The 16,791-nt window shown below is 37.2% G+C and overlaps 1 protein-coding gene across 1 annotated transcript in view; it reads left to right on the forward strand.

Moving 5' to 3' along the window:
* The first annotated feature begins 5,062 nt into the window (after positions 1–5,062).
* Positions 5,063–16,791, forward strand: part of LOC113684595 (uncharacterized) — a 31,356-nt gene continuing 19,627 nt past the window's right edge. Inside the window, exons 1-23 of the mRNA XM_089186992.1 lie at positions 5,063–5,157; positions 5,519–5,607; positions 5,806–5,882; positions 6,253–6,319; positions 6,834–6,919; positions 7,501–7,558; positions 7,818–7,884; positions 8,102–8,163; positions 8,247–8,351; positions 8,822–8,893; positions 9,555–9,724; positions 10,220–10,301; positions 10,753–10,834; positions 11,200–11,248; positions 11,895–11,982; positions 12,372–12,440; positions 12,906–13,007; positions 13,550–13,630; positions 14,040–14,093; positions 14,604–14,751; positions 14,856–15,140; positions 15,653–15,784; positions 16,037–16,206. Of these exons, the coding sequence (XP_089043118.1) occupies positions 5,076–5,157; positions 5,519–5,607; positions 5,806–5,882; positions 6,253–6,319; positions 6,834–6,919; positions 7,501–7,558; positions 7,818–7,884; positions 8,102–8,163; positions 8,247–8,351; positions 8,822–8,893; positions 9,555–9,724; positions 10,220–10,301; positions 10,753–10,834; positions 11,200–11,248; positions 11,895–11,982; positions 12,372–12,440; positions 12,906–13,007; positions 13,550–13,630; positions 14,040–14,093; positions 14,604–14,751; positions 14,856–15,140; positions 15,653–15,784; positions 16,037–16,206 (2,277 nt within the window). The 5' untranslated portion in view covers positions 5,063–5,075. The remainder of the gene's footprint in view (positions 5,158–5,518; positions 5,608–5,805; positions 5,883–6,252; positions 6,320–6,833; positions 6,920–7,500; positions 7,559–7,817; positions 7,885–8,101; positions 8,164–8,246; positions 8,352–8,821; positions 8,894–9,554; positions 9,725–10,219; positions 10,302–10,752; positions 10,835–11,199; positions 11,249–11,894; positions 11,983–12,371; positions 12,441–12,905; positions 13,008–13,549; positions 13,631–14,039; positions 14,094–14,603; positions 14,752–14,855; positions 15,141–15,652; positions 15,785–16,036; positions 16,207–16,791) is intronic.

The raw sequence follows: 16,791 nt of genomic DNA on the forward strand, positions 1-16,791 counted from the left end.
TGCAAAGAGATGCAGCATATTAAATATCAGTGCAGATACCAAAAATATCGCTCAGTAACTGACAGGATAAAAAATGATTTTACTTCGTTGAAAACGGCATGAAATAAATGCCAATCATGATCGATCCACAGTTTGAATCAAGAATACTGAAAATTTGGTATTTCTTACCTGAATATCTCCGTTTTTTGTTGATAGCGATTGAATTCCTTGGGTTTGTCAATAGTCAGTTAAGAATTACAATTTAAGGCGTTTCTCTTTCCTTCCACTCAAGGTGACAAAGAAAAGCAAAACACGTCAGGAGCAGCGACCTCTTTATACTTGAGGATAGTCTACCATTGACACAATGCTTTATCATTTGGGGATTTGATTGGCAAGAAAAAGAAAAGATATCAATCCCTTTTTTTTAAACTAGGCGTATACTAACAACCACGCTACATTTACGTGAACACACACCAGATATGGCAGAGATCCAATCAGGGACGAAAGTGTAAACATTAGACCGTTTGGACTATTCGGCCCAATTGAATAACATGAAGAAGGAGAATTTAAAGGTAAAGTGCAAGCTTCTTGTATTTCTGAGAAATTGTATGTTCTCAGGTCAAGTTCGACAACTATAATGACTGATTATGTTTTCCAGTTTCTATTGATCGCCTTTTGGAGTTAGAGGATTTTGGGTGGATCACACAGTTCCAAGGAGGATGGAAGAAGGATCTTTCGTCTCTAACAGAGTTTTAGAAGGTGGGGTGGGGGGAGGAGGCTATAAAAAGGATAAAATCTTATGGAATTTCACATGATTCCACTCAATATGACCTAGTTATAACCAGCCTCATGGCTAGGAATTTAGGTAGATTGCTTTCATCAAATGTAATTTATGCACAGCCCGAAGTAAGTAATCGTGATTCATTTTTAATGCGGTACTCTCGCAGTCCGGTTTAGTAAGTTTGGGATCGCCGATTTTTTATCGAATTTTCGCCATTTTCGTTACTGCATGCATTTCTGGACATATATCAAGACCCTCACCGCTTCTCTCTAGATTTATATTTTAAGATAGGTCGCCAAATCCGAATTGTTTTGGAACTCTAACAAGCCGATACATTTACTTCAGCCCTTTTGAGTTCTGTCTAAGTTATCAGATGCCAGCATTTCGAAGTGATCTTGAGTCTGTTACTTAGCATAAACGTCAACAACCGTCACATGGAATTTTATGATGTCGTAATATGCAGCAAAGGCCAGAACTGCAAGGAAGTAATTTTTAAAGTGTATTTGCCAAGAAAACGATAGGTGATGATGAGGCTTCTATATAAATTATTCCAATCATCAGTGATACGGTCTCTTTTCCTTTACCACCTCTTGAAGTGAACGTAATGAAAATGAACAAGCTAAAAAGATACAAGACCACGTTTCACGGACTTTTTTTACTTTACCATAGCCCGATTTCCATCGTTCTTTCAAGCCCGGTCATTATGGATCCTCCCAAGAAGAAATCCTTTAGGGAAGAAGCTTCGGTTTTTATTTCCCGAACTGTGACTATTATAACATAGTTACATTCTAACACGCGCTCTGATTGGCTATCCCGAATTGGATGGACGCACGCTAGACATTGTCCACTCCTTGAATTATGTGCGCATGATTAATAATAAAACAGTGGCGTCAGTTTTTGGGGGGAATTCAGTGACTCTTGAGACTTCTTAGATTTGTATCCCAAATTGGTATTCTATTGAGGGCTCCTGTAGCAAAAGCCTTACAGCCATATTTTTAACAGATGTGTATGGACAACATTTGAGCGGGGAAGGATGGTCATGGGCAGTGAAGGCCGGATACGGAAGTCACCGGTGCGGGAGGTGGGAGAGCTGAGTTCGGAAGGTGGGAGAGCTGAGTTCGGAAGGTGGGAGAGCTGAGTTCGGAAGGTGGGGGACTCTTTACCCCTGCTCCCCCCCTCCACAAATCCCTCACTTTACTCCTGCATCCTCCCCCTCCACAAACCCCTCACCTATAGTTGAGACCCGGGATATCTCAAAGAGTTTTTTCATCTCGAACTTGAAAACGTGTTTTCGAGTTTAGACCTGTGACAAAGTGTATCTGTTAATTTAGCCTGTAAACCTTTAAAACTGTATGATTCTAACAGTTGTAGCTTTTATCTTGGAACCTTAGGATAACAGGATTCTAAGCCAGCTGCATATTGTCTGCAGAAATCTAATGTGGAAATGCAAGTAGTTATGAAATAACGACTATGTGTTTCCGATGAGAGCGAATCATCATTACACCTCTATTTCAAAATTTAGATCCGATTTTAGCACTGAGCAATATCATTTTATAGACCGAGTGTTATTTCCAAAGATATTTTCTTTTAGAGTGAATCGAAAATCACCGCACTGATCTGTAGGGAGACAGTATTCCCTTTAAAACAGCTAAAAGTGTTTTAGTCGGCTTATATTGAATAAAATCAGCTTTCAGGGTACATTTTTCCTGGAGAGAACGTTTGGGGTAGCAGTAATTAATGACAAGCAAATCACGAAAACTGTCTCACTAAGTTTGTAAAAACCTTTATTAAGGCTTTGTTTAGCTTCGTGTTTCAATTTTATTTTTACCTAAATTGAATAAAGTTAAAGGCTTCAACTTAAGCGGAAAGAGACTCCCTTTGTTCAAGAATTCGACTTTTCTCGCGGGCGAAGATATCTTCGTGCCGCAGCGTAAAAGATAAATTTTTCCATAGTAAATGTCAATCAGCACTCGGATAACACCATAGAAAGAGGAACAATTTTCGGAAATTTAAGTATTAAAGCAATTCATACGAGGAAAAAAATGTCTGACTTACATAATGTTCCCAATGGACCATTTTTACAAGCGCGTTCAATCGGTGACGCATTTGCTCGTAACTGCAATAGGAGTTAGTTGTTTCCCCCTGAAAACCTGAAAGTCCACTTTTTCTTCCTTAGATTGTCGAGACATTTGACGAATTTTGCGTAGTTGCGAATTCCTTCTCCAGAGTTTTGAAAATCGAGTGCAGCTTTCTCTTTTCTGATGAAACCATTATCCTTAGAAGCTTGCACGAACACGCGAGCGAAGACCACGCGTAAGAAGTTGACATTTGCCTTCGTGCAGCGCGAGTTCGCTTCTTACTTGAGCCACAGAAAGAACTTTGATGCCTCTTTTATCATTCTTCTCGTGCGTTGTATAAGTTTCAACTAACTCGAAGTGAGCTAAACAACCTCTTTCTTACACAAACCGTTTCTTAACTCATACGTCAACGGATGAGAGTGTAACGTCATCCACGTAAGTGCGCGTAAAACACGAATTGATTCTATGTTCTAATTTAATTGGACTTTTTGTTCGTTCTTTCCCCGCATTGAGTTCAAAATAATTTTATTTGTCATCCCAATTGATCTCTTTTTGCGGTTATCGAAAATAGAAGTAGTTCAGTCCAAAATGACGTACATTTCTGTGTTTGATGCGACATATGGATGAGTGGGAGTCAAAAAGAAAGGCTTCGAGAAACCCTCCTCCCGCCAAGGGAGACCGGGGGTGTCAGTTTTAATAAACACACTCTACCAACCGTATCACATCCGTTCATCTCTACTTTCGAAATTTTTAAACTTCTTTCTTAACTACACTCAAGATTAATAACTTAAAACCCTAGGAATGACAGAAATAGGCCTTTTTCAGCGTTGCTCGAACAATGCTCCACCGAATTTTAAATCACAGATGGTAGAACAAAGTTCTTATGTTATTTGTTCCTTTATCCCTATTCAAATCACAAAAAATCCATTGGATATAAGACTAATCTATTTTGGTCCAAGTATGAAAGGAATGTAGTTTAAAATGACGTTGTTCCAGTTCTAAGTTTGTAACAACCGCATTTGTGTGGGAGTTGGTAGATTAAGAAGATTGCTTCTAGAATAGCATTGTTGATAAGAAAAGTACTTAGACCGTGTCAAATCAGTTTGTAATTACCAGTTTTTTTAAACCAAAACAATGACAAGAGTAAGCAATTTTAACGCGTTTAAAACTGCTCATTGCTGAAAATCCTCCACATATGCCTATATTATGGAATAAGGTTCGGTTTTTACTGTCCATTTTTTCGTTTTAAGGCAGAAGCGCCTTCATCAATTATTCAAATCGGCCTGTTGATCTAAACACAAATTAATTCAATTGACGATAACACAATACTTTTGTTACGAATCGGAACAATAGGATTACCATAACTTGAGAACTTAAATGTTTCTGGTTATGGCAGTTAGACGCTGTTAGTAAACATTCATAAACTAACCCATCTCTTTTAATGATATAAACAATCCTTTCTACGTGATCTACTACAAAATATCGTGATACTGATTTTTCAAGTTCCACAGACAGCTGATTGAATATATTAATTTGACCCCTCGCTAGGCCGTGGAATGCGTCACTCGGACTGTAAGAAGTCTAAGCAGCCCACTTAGCCACGTGATCAGAAAAGGGGTTTTCTGGGCGTAGGTTTATTGGTGAAGCTCACTTCTCCCTTGCGCTGATCTCGAAAGGTTCACAGCTTTAGTTCGATCGTCGGATCAAGGGAATTTCAGGGTACGTACATACTGCACGACTTATGCGATACGCTTTTTCATTTCTCTCTCCTAAACTTCAGCCTTAAAGGTTAGTACTAGTTTAGTTTGGGTGAGCTGAACCTCCAGGAGAGGAAGTGAATTTTGGAATTGGAGGAAAAACCTGAACATCCCCGTGAATGACACGTATTAAGTTTTACTCAGGTATTGTAACACCATCTGTTTGTTAATCTTGGGTGTTTAAATGACTTATGTCGGTTTTCTTTTTATCAAAAGGGAAATAAAAGCTGAAGAAAAAACCCACTGTGGAGTGAGCTACGATTTTCCTTCGTTTTTTGAGATTTTCGCCGCCGTGAAAGAGGTACGTAAGAAGTTTATCTTTGACTGTCGCCATTCCTCTTGTTATGCAACCTGTTTGAAGTTTTCCTCATTCCGTTTCAAAGCAGTGCGCCAGTGTTAGGCATCCAACAAACACTCTGGACAATCTCTCGTTTTAAAAAAATTCTGCTAAATTTTTCCACAGAGAGACGAGGGAAAAGTATGGTTAAACAGACAGTGGCTAGATCACTGATCGTTTGGGCGTTGTTGCAGTTATTGCATAACGCCACCTCGATCCAAGAAGGTAGGCTTCTTTCCACAGTTTAGAGCAAGTTTAAAGTAATTCTGGATGACATTGGTTTTGCTTCTTTTGCTGTGTGATGTGTCAAGATTTATTTCATATTTAAAACAGTCGCCAGTTGGTCACTCGTTTTCCTGCTTCTGTCAGTTTGCATATCTTCACTTTGAGTTCTCACTTGACCCGCTGAGGTAATTTCCTCTCTTGTGATTCGTCGCTGCAACTTTTTGAGTTTGGTGTTACGACATTCGATCGAAATGCGCCCTATTTACAGTATTTTGAAGATATAAATGTAATATTTGAATGTTCTTTCGGCCTTAAATACTTTTAAATCTCAGCTCGTAACCGATATTGCTTTTATTTTCAGGTGGGGCACAGGATATCAACCATCAACTCACCCGCCCTGAACGTGTAGACGGTAGACGAGAGAAACAAGACCTCTCAACTTCGGAAAAGGTTTTTTTTTCGTTCAATTTCACGTTATTTTTTTGGTTCTTTACTCGTACACTGGATGCACTTTTAACTGTGATCCAAGTGATTCATTCAGCGCACTATTTTAACAAACAACTTTTCGTATTAACATAACAATAACATTGGACAAGTGATCTTTAAAGACATTTTGATGAATAATTATTTTGTATCACGTTGTTCTAGGGAGGTCACGTGGATGATGCCTCTTATCGATTGACTGCTTTTGACAAGGACTGGACCCTAGATGTTAAACGAAACAAGTATGTTTGTTGGCAAACATTTCTTTTTACTGAATCAGACTCTTGAAATAAATTAGTGAGAGGGAGACGAAAAGTAATTGATTTTGTTATACTATTTTCATGCTACCAACAAGACCTATGGTTACAAGATCGTTGAAATTTACTTGTTTATTCATGTATTTGTTCGCTAGTTGTTATTTCTTTTGTCCTTCACTTCATTCCTTATGTCGTTGTTTGGCTCGCTTATTTTATCATTTTACATTATATTATATCTATTTATTTCTTTGTTTTCTCTTTTCATTCACTAACTGTCCCATTATGTTCTTATGTGTGGATATGAGTCATGCATATCAATATGTCAATATATCACGTTATTTTGCTTCTCCTTTAGAGAGTTGATTCCTTCATCATTCGCTGTTCGCACGTTCGAAAATGATGGATCAGAGGTCATACAAGAGGTAGATATAAGTTATAGAACATATTAGAAAACACAAGGTTGATCATGCAGTCGTAAACGTTTGCTTTCCTTATGCGAATCCTGTCAGAGGCTTTTTATGGACGAAAGCTTTTTCTGCAAATTTAAAAACAAAATAATTTTCTCATAATGACACCAAGTAATTGGTTCTGCATCTCTGTCATCTTTTGCTGGTTGAACATCTGAAAATATCGATTTTTACCATAGCTCTAATTTAAGGTGGCTAACAGCAATTTATAGATAAATGCGAATGCAATCTCTCTCTCTACCAGTTGCTTAAACATCGATAACATCGAACTCTATCCACATTTGCAAATGTGTTAAACTTATAATAGTGATCCGTCAATTTAAAGGTGAGTATTTAGTTTTATATAAAAGATATTACCATGCTTGAGAAGATACGAAATTCTGGAAACTTTAAAAGATAAGGGGGTGGGGTGGGAGAGGAGCCAGGGCCATCTAACATTATGTTCATTGTATGCACTTCTCTCTCAAAGGGTAATTACGATCATTGTCACTATCAAGGTACCATACGAGGCCTGAATGATTCTCGTGTTGTCCTGAATACCTGTTCGGGGTTGAGGTAAGGTTTTATTGCTGTGGTATGACTGTATAATGTATTTCAAACATGACATCTTCACTAGATAAATTCGATACTATGTACATTTTACAAATGTGAGCACAAAAAGCTCGTAATAGCAAACAGGATACTTACATTGGGTTTATACTTTATAAGAAGCGTGTAGAATTTGCATGACTTGTTATCTTGATTTGTTCCCTTTACTGCATGCAGCATGAAAGGGTGGAAGCAAGGGCTTGACAACGTTATGTTATATCTGTTGCTATTGCATACACTAGGGAACTTTTCAGTCGCGTGTTTTAAGACCAACACCAAAACAGTTAAAAAAGCTAACAAAGGTCAACATCTCTGTAAGCTAACGAGAACGCAAAGTAGAAATAAGTGAATTGTTTGAGGCGCGGGGAAACGTGAGTGAAAAACTCACGATCTGTTCGGCTTCTCCATTTGATTGGTTGTTTAATGCTGGTTTTCTTGTCCAATCGCACATCGTAGAAGGGGAAACCCATTAAAGTGCAGGAATTGCTTCCGTGTCAATTGAAAATTTCTTGATATGGAAATGAGAAATATCAATGTTGTTTTTTTAGAGGCTTAATAGATGATGGTCATGAAACGTTTTACATTATACCTGAGACTGGACATGAGGCAAGTTTAACTGCAATACAAATCTTAACATCAATAGAATTTGGTTGAACTGTAAAATAATTTTTATCCCTTTATTTTACTATACACAATATTTTAAAAATTGACTTTGTTTGTATAGTTTTTGGCCAATGTTGATTGCTATTTTTCACACTAGATCTCTGTAGCAAGTTAAGTTTTCAGTCAAGTGAATCATGTCGCTAAAAATTTGCTTCCTTTTTACCTTCGTTTTCTTTAAAATCGTTACTGTATCAAATTCCAGGAAAATGGAACTCACAGAGTCAGTAAAGCCGAAGAAGACGAGTCCCAAGATATCTTCCATAATTGTGGTAAATCAAAGCTTGCAGTACTTTGCGAAAACATAACATTCAATCGGTGCGCCTTTTTATTTTGTTTCAAAACATCTAAAAAAGGTTTCATTTGTTGTTGTTTGCTATTTGAAGAACTTTACCGCCTCAGAGGAATTCCCCACAGATACTGTACTTATTTGTGGTGTCATGTTTATAGCGGTTGGTACGTTTGATAATCACTATTTTTCTTCTTCAGGAAACGACGAAATTCAAGCAGACTCCCATTTCTTAAACGAAACTTCTGGACCAGTTGCTAGGGTAGGTGGTTTCTTTTTAGACAAAACACTATTTTTCATCACTACTCTAAACAACTGTGTTTGATTATTTTGGTTTTGATCCAGAAGAGACGTAGCATATCGGGTCATATTGATGAGTTCTACAAGAAATACCTGACAACTGATGAGACGCGATACACCGAAATTTTCATTTGTGTTGACAATGAAATAGTAAGTACTGTTTATTACAACAGATAAACTCTTTGCTCCTTAGACTGATTATCAAAACAACTTCAGCTTTTACCCTCAGTTTCACCTTCATTTTTACCTATAAGATTTAGTTATGAAGCCAAAGTTCATTCATTCACATACTCATCCACTCCATACAGTCTAATCTGTGAGACAACTAATTTATAGATTAAAACTTGGATCAACCGCAATATCCCTGCCTATCCTACTAGATTTGTCTCTCTCCGCGTTATTTCCTTCTTTTCCTTTATTTGGAGAATAAGGCAAAGGAGGAAATTATATCAGGCACACCTAAAAAAATCTCCCAATAACCGGGTTGACATTATTTGTTTTTTGTTTTTTGTTTTAAACACCTAAGGATTATTAGAGCTCGCGAACTCAGAAATGTTTTGATAATTGACCTAAAACTTGAATTTCCCCACAATGATGATCATTTTATCTGCTTTCAACAGTACCGGAAATATAACAGGGATAAAAATGTCATCAAAGATCGAGTCATAACATTAGTAAACGCTGTTGATGCGGTAAGTTATCTTTACAGCTGTACTTTAGCTTTCCTTCTCGCAAATCATTTCTTTCTTTGTCTTTTATTAGAAAAAAATAGCATACCTCCTGAACCCCTCTCCTAGATTCACACTTTCTTTGTTTAGATTAACCCTATTAATCCCAGAAATGTCAAAAAAATTTTATTTCCTGGTAGTTTTCCTATCCGTTTTATCTTTGTGAGGGCAGATCAAAGATTTTTTTGGAACGGGGCGTATCACTAACAAGTCAGATAACTGACGGGTTGCGTAAACAAAATTTTAATCGCCAACAACAAATGGAAGGCTTATGACCTGCTGAAAATATAAAGCAAATAATAAGGTAGATTTTGTGCAACAGTGAAGTTATATTAGAAAGCTGCATGTCATCTAAGGGAGGGGGGGGGGGGGGCTTGTGCACCTACTGAACCCCTGAAGTGACCAAAAACTAATTAATGTTGTCCTCACATTTTCGATGCTTTTTTTCAAGAAAGAGCAACTTGATCTGACTTTGCCGTCGATAAGTACATAGTCATTACGCTGTTCTTCTTATTGCTTAGATTTCCCAAATGGTGTTGAACATATCAACGGTTAATAAAGAATTAATCAATCATTTCCCAACTAACTATCCTTGAAATATCTTGATTTTTTGTCTCTTGTAAAGATCTATCAGCGAATTAATATCAGGATAGTTCTGAAGTACTTGGAAATCTGGACAAACGGAGATCCTTTCGGGCGTGGGCGAAATTCAGGGGCTGAATTAAACAATTTCAGGGCCTATCGAAATAAAAATTTGGTGAAAAGGTTCCCTCATGACAACGCTCTTTTACTGAGGTAAAATTTTTTCATACTTACGAATTTTTTTTCATACCTCCCAGATCAAAAATTTCTTTTCTTTTCAAAAGATCGATAGGGGTATCTTGAGTCACAACATATGATCTAGAACATAGCATCCTTAACCGCAAAAAAAAGTTATCCTTCTCAGGTAACCCTGTATCATCCAATCTCGGTTGGTCGCTAAAAAAAGGACCGAAAAATTCCGTGTCTTGCCAGCTGTGTGGTAGATCATTAATTTGTTATGACACTTATCGGAGATCGATGTAATAGTACGCATATACTATTCTTCCCTTCGGGGCTCAGGAAAAAAGCCGAGCAACGCGCAAAATATCCGGGGGTATTGAACAAGGACTATTTATCGCGGAAAATGGTAAACAGTAGACAGCAAAAGTTCGTTTTTTGTCTTTGGCTGGTCTCGTGAATTTTGATACCTCAATCGTCGAGGAAAATAAGTTTTCCGGGTTTATATCGCTTTGTTTTTTTTATTTCCAGTCACAGAAGTTGGGACAAACATATTGTTGGTCTAGCATGGGTCAATGCGATGTGTGGCGGAAATTCAAACTCTATTAACGCCGTAAGTTATGTGAAGAAATATGACTTGCACTGTTTTTGCTTTATTATGTCCTGAGATCCTTTAGAATACCAATCACCAATCTCAACCAATCCGAGGCAAAAGAAATACTAGTCGTGATTTGATCTCCAACGTTTTCCCGCGCTCTAGAAAAATTGCTTGTTTTGACTTTGGTCTCCCATTGATTTCGTGTAATCTTTTCTTTCTTTTCTGATGGTCTTTTGTAACTACCTGTGTTTGGATTTACGGCACTTGATCGAAATACTCCTTAAAGAGGCGCGGGCTTTGACTTTTTATCAGCATGCTCAAATATAGGAAGATTCCTTACCCGTCCTGGAACTTAAAGGTCGACATATGGTTGATATTAAATATGCCTCAAAATTTTAGGAGCAATAACATCCAAGACTCACAGGGAAGAAAAAAAGCTCATGAATCATATTCTTTTTATTCGTAGTGGTCTTATAGCAGTATCATTGGTCCTTATGTAACCGTTGCTCATGAAATGGGCCACAACTTTGCGTTCAATCATGATACAGGTAGGAATAATCTAATCATAAATAATTGTAGAGATGATCTTGGGTTACGTAGAGTTACGACAGAAAATAATTATGATAACATGAAAATGCACACGATACCTACAGGGTTTGATGTCATAGATGAGGAGGCAGAAGTATAATTTTTAAATTTTGATTTAAATTTGTTTGTGTTTTACCCAAATCTAATAAAACTGTTAAATATTGATAAAGATTTCTCGCAATATCCAAAATGAATTTCGACTCAGAAGTCTTCGATTTTCTAAAACTATTTTACAGTTCTAAACTTCTATCCTTGTTAAATTGTTCATCTCAACCGTTATTTTTTTCTTCTTCTCTTATTTACACAACCTTTCGTCTCCATGCAGGGAACTGCAAGTGCTTAACTCCACGAGGCTGTTTCATGGGAGGTCACAAGTAGGTCATTCTCAAAAAAATCTGGCAATGAGATACACTTGCATTACTTGGCGTAACCGAGTGTTAAGGGCGTTGGACTTGTAATCTGGTGGTCCCGAGTCCAAGTCCTCCACCCTGCCATTCACTGGCTTTGTTCTCGGTCGCCCCTAGTTCAACTCAATGGCTGTGCTGTGTAAATGACCAACTGGTCTGCCTCCTGCCAGTTGAGATTTTCAAGCACTCTATGTTTGTCTCAGTCATTGTAAAGTACTATCGGATAGCATGGAAATAGCGCTCTACATAAATAGCGTGTTATTATTAATACTCAGGTCCTCCTTAATAATACCGTCCATTTCTATTGCTATTTGTTGTTTTGTCACAGTCTTCAATGAAAATTAAAGTAAACCACTCTTTCTTACAATGAGTTCTATTGTTGAGTTATTTAACAAAACATTATACAGAAACTCAGTCAGTAAAATACTATTGAATACAAATAAAATCATATTAAAAAGTTGGATGAAAACAGAGGAACAATAAAAGTGCAAGATGAAATACATCGCAGTTGTAAATTCGTGCAAGACATTTTATGGAGTAGGTGATGTTTACGTATCTGCTATATTTGCATCGACTGAGATCTGACGAGAAATTTTCCCAATTTTGATTTCAGGACTAGACTTCCAGGATTTTCGGATTGCAGCCTTAAATCGCTTCAAAAGATCAATGACGCGTGCTTGTACAACGTACCAACTTACAAGGTAACCATAACAAACCAGAAAAAGAGGAGGGGGGGATTGCGGATGATAATTTATTCAAGAATTATCAGCCTTTTAATTATAAGCAGCCCTAAAAATATCAACAAAATAAAGGTATCCCCCATGTAATGGAGTCCTTTCATACAACAAAGAACAAACTCATTTTCTAGTCAAAATTTGGTTAGTGTTCAGATGATACTTAAGGGCTTAAATTCAGCTGAAATTTGGATGAAATTGTCACAGACATGGGTATGATAAATAAAACGTCAGAAAATGTATTATTTGGATTTCTCATTTTTGATCACTGCTTCGGTTTCGATTTCGGTTGAAATATGCACTTAAGTAGCTAGAAGAACATCTTGAAGCTGTTGATTCGTTTGATTTTCCTTTAGGCCTACAACAGTTATTGTGGAAATGGCATACGTGAGGAAGGAGAGGAGTGCGACTGCGGTACCCCTGAGGTTTGTAAATGATTTGAGCAAAATTCCTTTTTTAGAGAGTTTGGGTTTAACAATTTAATACACTATTATGTGTTTGTTTAAATTGCTTTAGCGTGGGGTTTATTGCGATGTCTCGACAAAGGCTGTCGTAAGGACGTCTTAACCCTTCAACTCCCATGAGTGGCCAAGACAGAATTTCTCCTTACAATATTAGTACAATATCAAGCAGACAACTTATGAGAATAAACAAAAAATATTAACTAAGGGAATTTCAGTTAATTCAATACCAAATTCTCTAGACTAAATCCTCTAAACCAACATCACAAGAACTCTATGACAGACAGTAAGGAGAATTACTAATGAGATCTTGGGAGTTAAAGGGTTAAATTGTCCAACACTTACAATAGCTGACTACTTTCATGATGTGACAGCATTCATTCTTCGGACACGATCAGGAATGATGAAAATGGTTCTTAATCTTCTCAGATGTGCCAGGCCAAAGATCCTTGCTGTGAACCTCACAACTGTGTCCTCAAAAAGGAATCACAGTGCAGTGACTTACATCACTCATGCTGCAAGAACTGCTTGGTAACAAAATAATCAAAAATCCCTTTAACATTACGGGCGCAAGAAACTGAGAAGTTTTGAGTTAGAGACTGCATGAAATTTAAAATAGAATTTTGGAGATTCAACTGACAACAGTTGCTGTGAGAGAGTGCCCTTTTAAGCAAACATTAGTCTGAATTTTATATTTATCTTTTTCTGGTATTCCCTCAAGTTCAGCTCAATTACGAGAGCTTTTTCTTTAATTAATTATCATCCACAAGTCAAAATATTGTCTACTTCTTTTGAATATGAACGAAGAGCACGATAACACGGGTGCACCTGAACGGTTAGGAAGCAAACCTTCAAACTTTCAATTTTTAGGGTAAATTTGGGGAAGAAAACAAAAAACGACATCATAAGAAGATTTAATGTTATTTCAGTTGCCCACAAGATCAGTTTTCTCACGAGAAATGCCTAGTATAGGATCCAAAATAATTATAACAGATAAATCAGAGTGTTTTATCCTTGAAACTGGTAGTTCTTAGTGCTTTACGCAATCTCATTGCGTATTCTAACTTGTTTAGTTTAAGAAACAAGGAACGTTATGCCGTGGAGTCAAAACTGATTGCGATGTTCCAGAATATTGCACTGGTGCTTCAAGAGACGTAAGCAAATTAAGAATTTGACTCAAAAATTATTGTATAATAGAAACCACCGTGTAGTAGCTAACAAGTGGGTGATTGTCAAAATATGTTATTGCACTTTGTTATGTCCACAATAAAACGAACACACGAAGCCACAAATGGTCATAATACTAGCTGCAAAATTCATGTGCACAACTTTATCAATTCACTGCCGAAGTTACTATCAGCCGTGTGTGTGAATTTTTTAAATCACACTATTTATGCAGTAGTGTAGGGGTCAGCGTGTTAGTGAATCGCTCATGTCTAACATAGTTTGGGTTTTAATACCGATAAAAGAATCGTTACTCTAGATTATCTCAAGAACAAACCTCAATTATGCTTAATTACTGAACTTTAAAAGCTTAAAAGTTGATCACTCTTACTCTTTCAGTGTCCTGAAGACACCTACATCATCAATGGATATCCATGTAGCCAAGCGAAAACGGTACGTTTCTCATGATCAGAAAGATATCATGTTATATAGTTCAAAACGTTATTCACTTTTACCGGAGTGCCACTAAGTTCTGTCTCTAAATATTATGAATTTACCGGTAATGTGCATAACTAGGTGACCAGCACTCATTTTAAAAGAACAATATTTCCAACTAGTTGTCATATACCTTTCATTTTGTCTCGTCGGTCTTCAATGCGATTCCTTTCTCCCGTGATTTTTCTTCTCGTTTGCTTATTTTCACGAGAAAGGTTTGGACAAAAACCGAATAATTCATGGCATAAAAAAAACAGGTTTACTTTTTACTTCTCTTTGTTATTTTTCCTTTAAATCCGTGTACATCTAACTCACCTGACTAAAAGCCAGAAAGCACCGCTGAGCCGGTGTATTCCTGTCTGCAAAGTGGGTTGTGAAGATAATTTTGCCACTCACGAGTCACATTTTAGTTAATTTGAAGAAAGTCCTTGGGCTAATCATTGATTTTTTTTCTGGAATGCTTTGAAGGTTATACAAGGAAACACTAACTTCTACAGTGTGGTCACAAGGGACTTGAACCCCATGGTCAACGCTCGGTATCTTCGTATCAATCCTCAATACTGGCATGGCTGGCCCTGTATGAGAACTGACTTCATGGGATGTTCTGCGCATGAAGGTAATGGTACGCTGCAATACTACTCCACGTTGTTGCGTATATCTTGGTCCGGAAGTCAAATAATCACTCTATTTTAACATGTTTCTTTACGTTGGTTCTGACAGTAAGTCCAACTACCCCTACACCGCTGAAGTCAAACAACTTTGACCTTTGTCTGGCTCCATCAAGCAAGAGCTGTTCCCCACGTGACAACGAGCTCATCATATTTGTATCCGGTAGCAGATGCTCAGAGAGACATTTTCAATTCACGCGTGGCAAAGACGGATTGTTACGCCACGCTTGCAGTGGGAAATTGGTCTGTCCCGAAAATGGCGGGACGCATAATGGTGCAAAGATTGTGGTCAGCAGGACTTGTAAAGTCGCAGACTCGAAATTTATACGAACCGCAGGTAAGTCCAAAGAAATGCGTATTATCTCCTTAGTGGCCACCTCTCGAACTGAGAATGTATTCAACAATCAGAGGTACATATATACACCTTATTAGCTGATTTAGAAAGATATATTTGAATCGTAGGGTAACGTAGTTTCCATCAATGTTTGTGCTTCTTGGGTTCTGTTGTTTTCGTTCCCTGGAGTGGAGTGGGGCTGGAAGAATTCTTTCGGAAGATTTTTTTAGGTGTTTGCCTCAGTGGAATTAAAATCTTGATGCTAATTGAGTCAAAATCCATTAATTTCGCTTCCCAGGTTAAGGCAAAAAGTTTTAGGACAGTTTTACAGACAATTGCCTCATGTACGGCTACTGAACTTAGGTTTCCAATATTACATAAAATCCTTAAAAAGAGCCACTTTCAACGGAAATTTTCACCGCTTACCAACCTGCAGGTATTTTAAGCAATTGCATTCCGTTTTGTTTTCTGATGGCTAGGTCTATTGTTTGTTTGTTTGTTTGTTTACTTAATAGGGCGATCTTTAAAACACGTCAAGTCTGGCAAATGTGTTCATCCTACGGGATACTGGCCAGGAAACGGAAGACATCTGGTAATATGGTCTGGATGCGATCAGCACAGGCTACAACTGTGGTTCGGGAAACAAGGTACACCTTTTAATGATAATAACAATGATAATAACAATAATAATAATAATAATAATAATAATAATAATAGTAATTGTAATAACAATATTTTAGCAGGGAGCCCACTGCTGTGTGGGAGAGACACTGGCCTCTCTCGGCGCCTTACATCCTATCCATAGCACCCAATTTTTTAAAGAACTTAAATTCGAGTTAAAAAAATTGGTTTATACTTTCCTTTCAATACATTACATAGTATAAGTCATATACTTATAGATTGTGTGGAGCCTCTTGGAATGCAGAACGGTGAAATCAAAGACCGCCAGATTACTGCTACCTCATATAGAGCTCAGGATTTTGCGCATTATGCAAGACTCAAAGGCAAAAAATACTGGTGTGCCAAAGCTAATAACAAGGCCGAATATATACAAGTTGACTTGGGAAAGGTACGTTTTGATAATAGATTAGAATAGTCGGATAGTTTATGAACAATGCAAAAACAGAATACGAGGAAAGATGGTAAATAAAATTTAGTACCCTTTACAATTTCTTAGGGAAACTCGCGATCTAGTTCTGGTTTAAACGCTTTAAGGATATATATAATTTGTTATTTTGGAATTTTTATCTTTTCGTTCTAGCAACAAGCCTTTGAGAATTGTTGATAATCGAACACTTCTTCTCAATTTTAATCGAACAGAAACTTGAAAGAATTCATTTTTTGTTCGAGTTTGTCGCTCAAGGAATGAACTACCTCTTAGCATTAAAGAGCCTAATACTTTTACAGTCTTTGGCCAGAAACTGGTTAATTATTTTAATGTTAAATTTCAGCGCTAATTCTTTATCGCAGTTCACTTATTATTACTATGAGTTTAGAGAAATTTTTTTGTAATTAGTTTTTCATACTGATTTTTTTTAATTAGGTAAAGAATTAACTACTAGAATCTTTGATACTATAAGGCGGCTTATGGCAAGGAATCTTGTATTCTGTCCTCAAAATTTATTGGATCGACCGGTGCAATGTGATTTAATTT

Source organism: Pocillopora damicornis, chromosome 11, assembly GCF_964200805.1.
Source record: "Pocillopora damicornis chromosome 11, jaPocDami1.2, whole genome shotgun sequence".
NCBI classification, from domain to species: Eukaryota; Metazoa; Cnidaria; class Anthozoa; order Scleractinia; family Pocilloporidae; genus Pocillopora; species Pocillopora damicornis.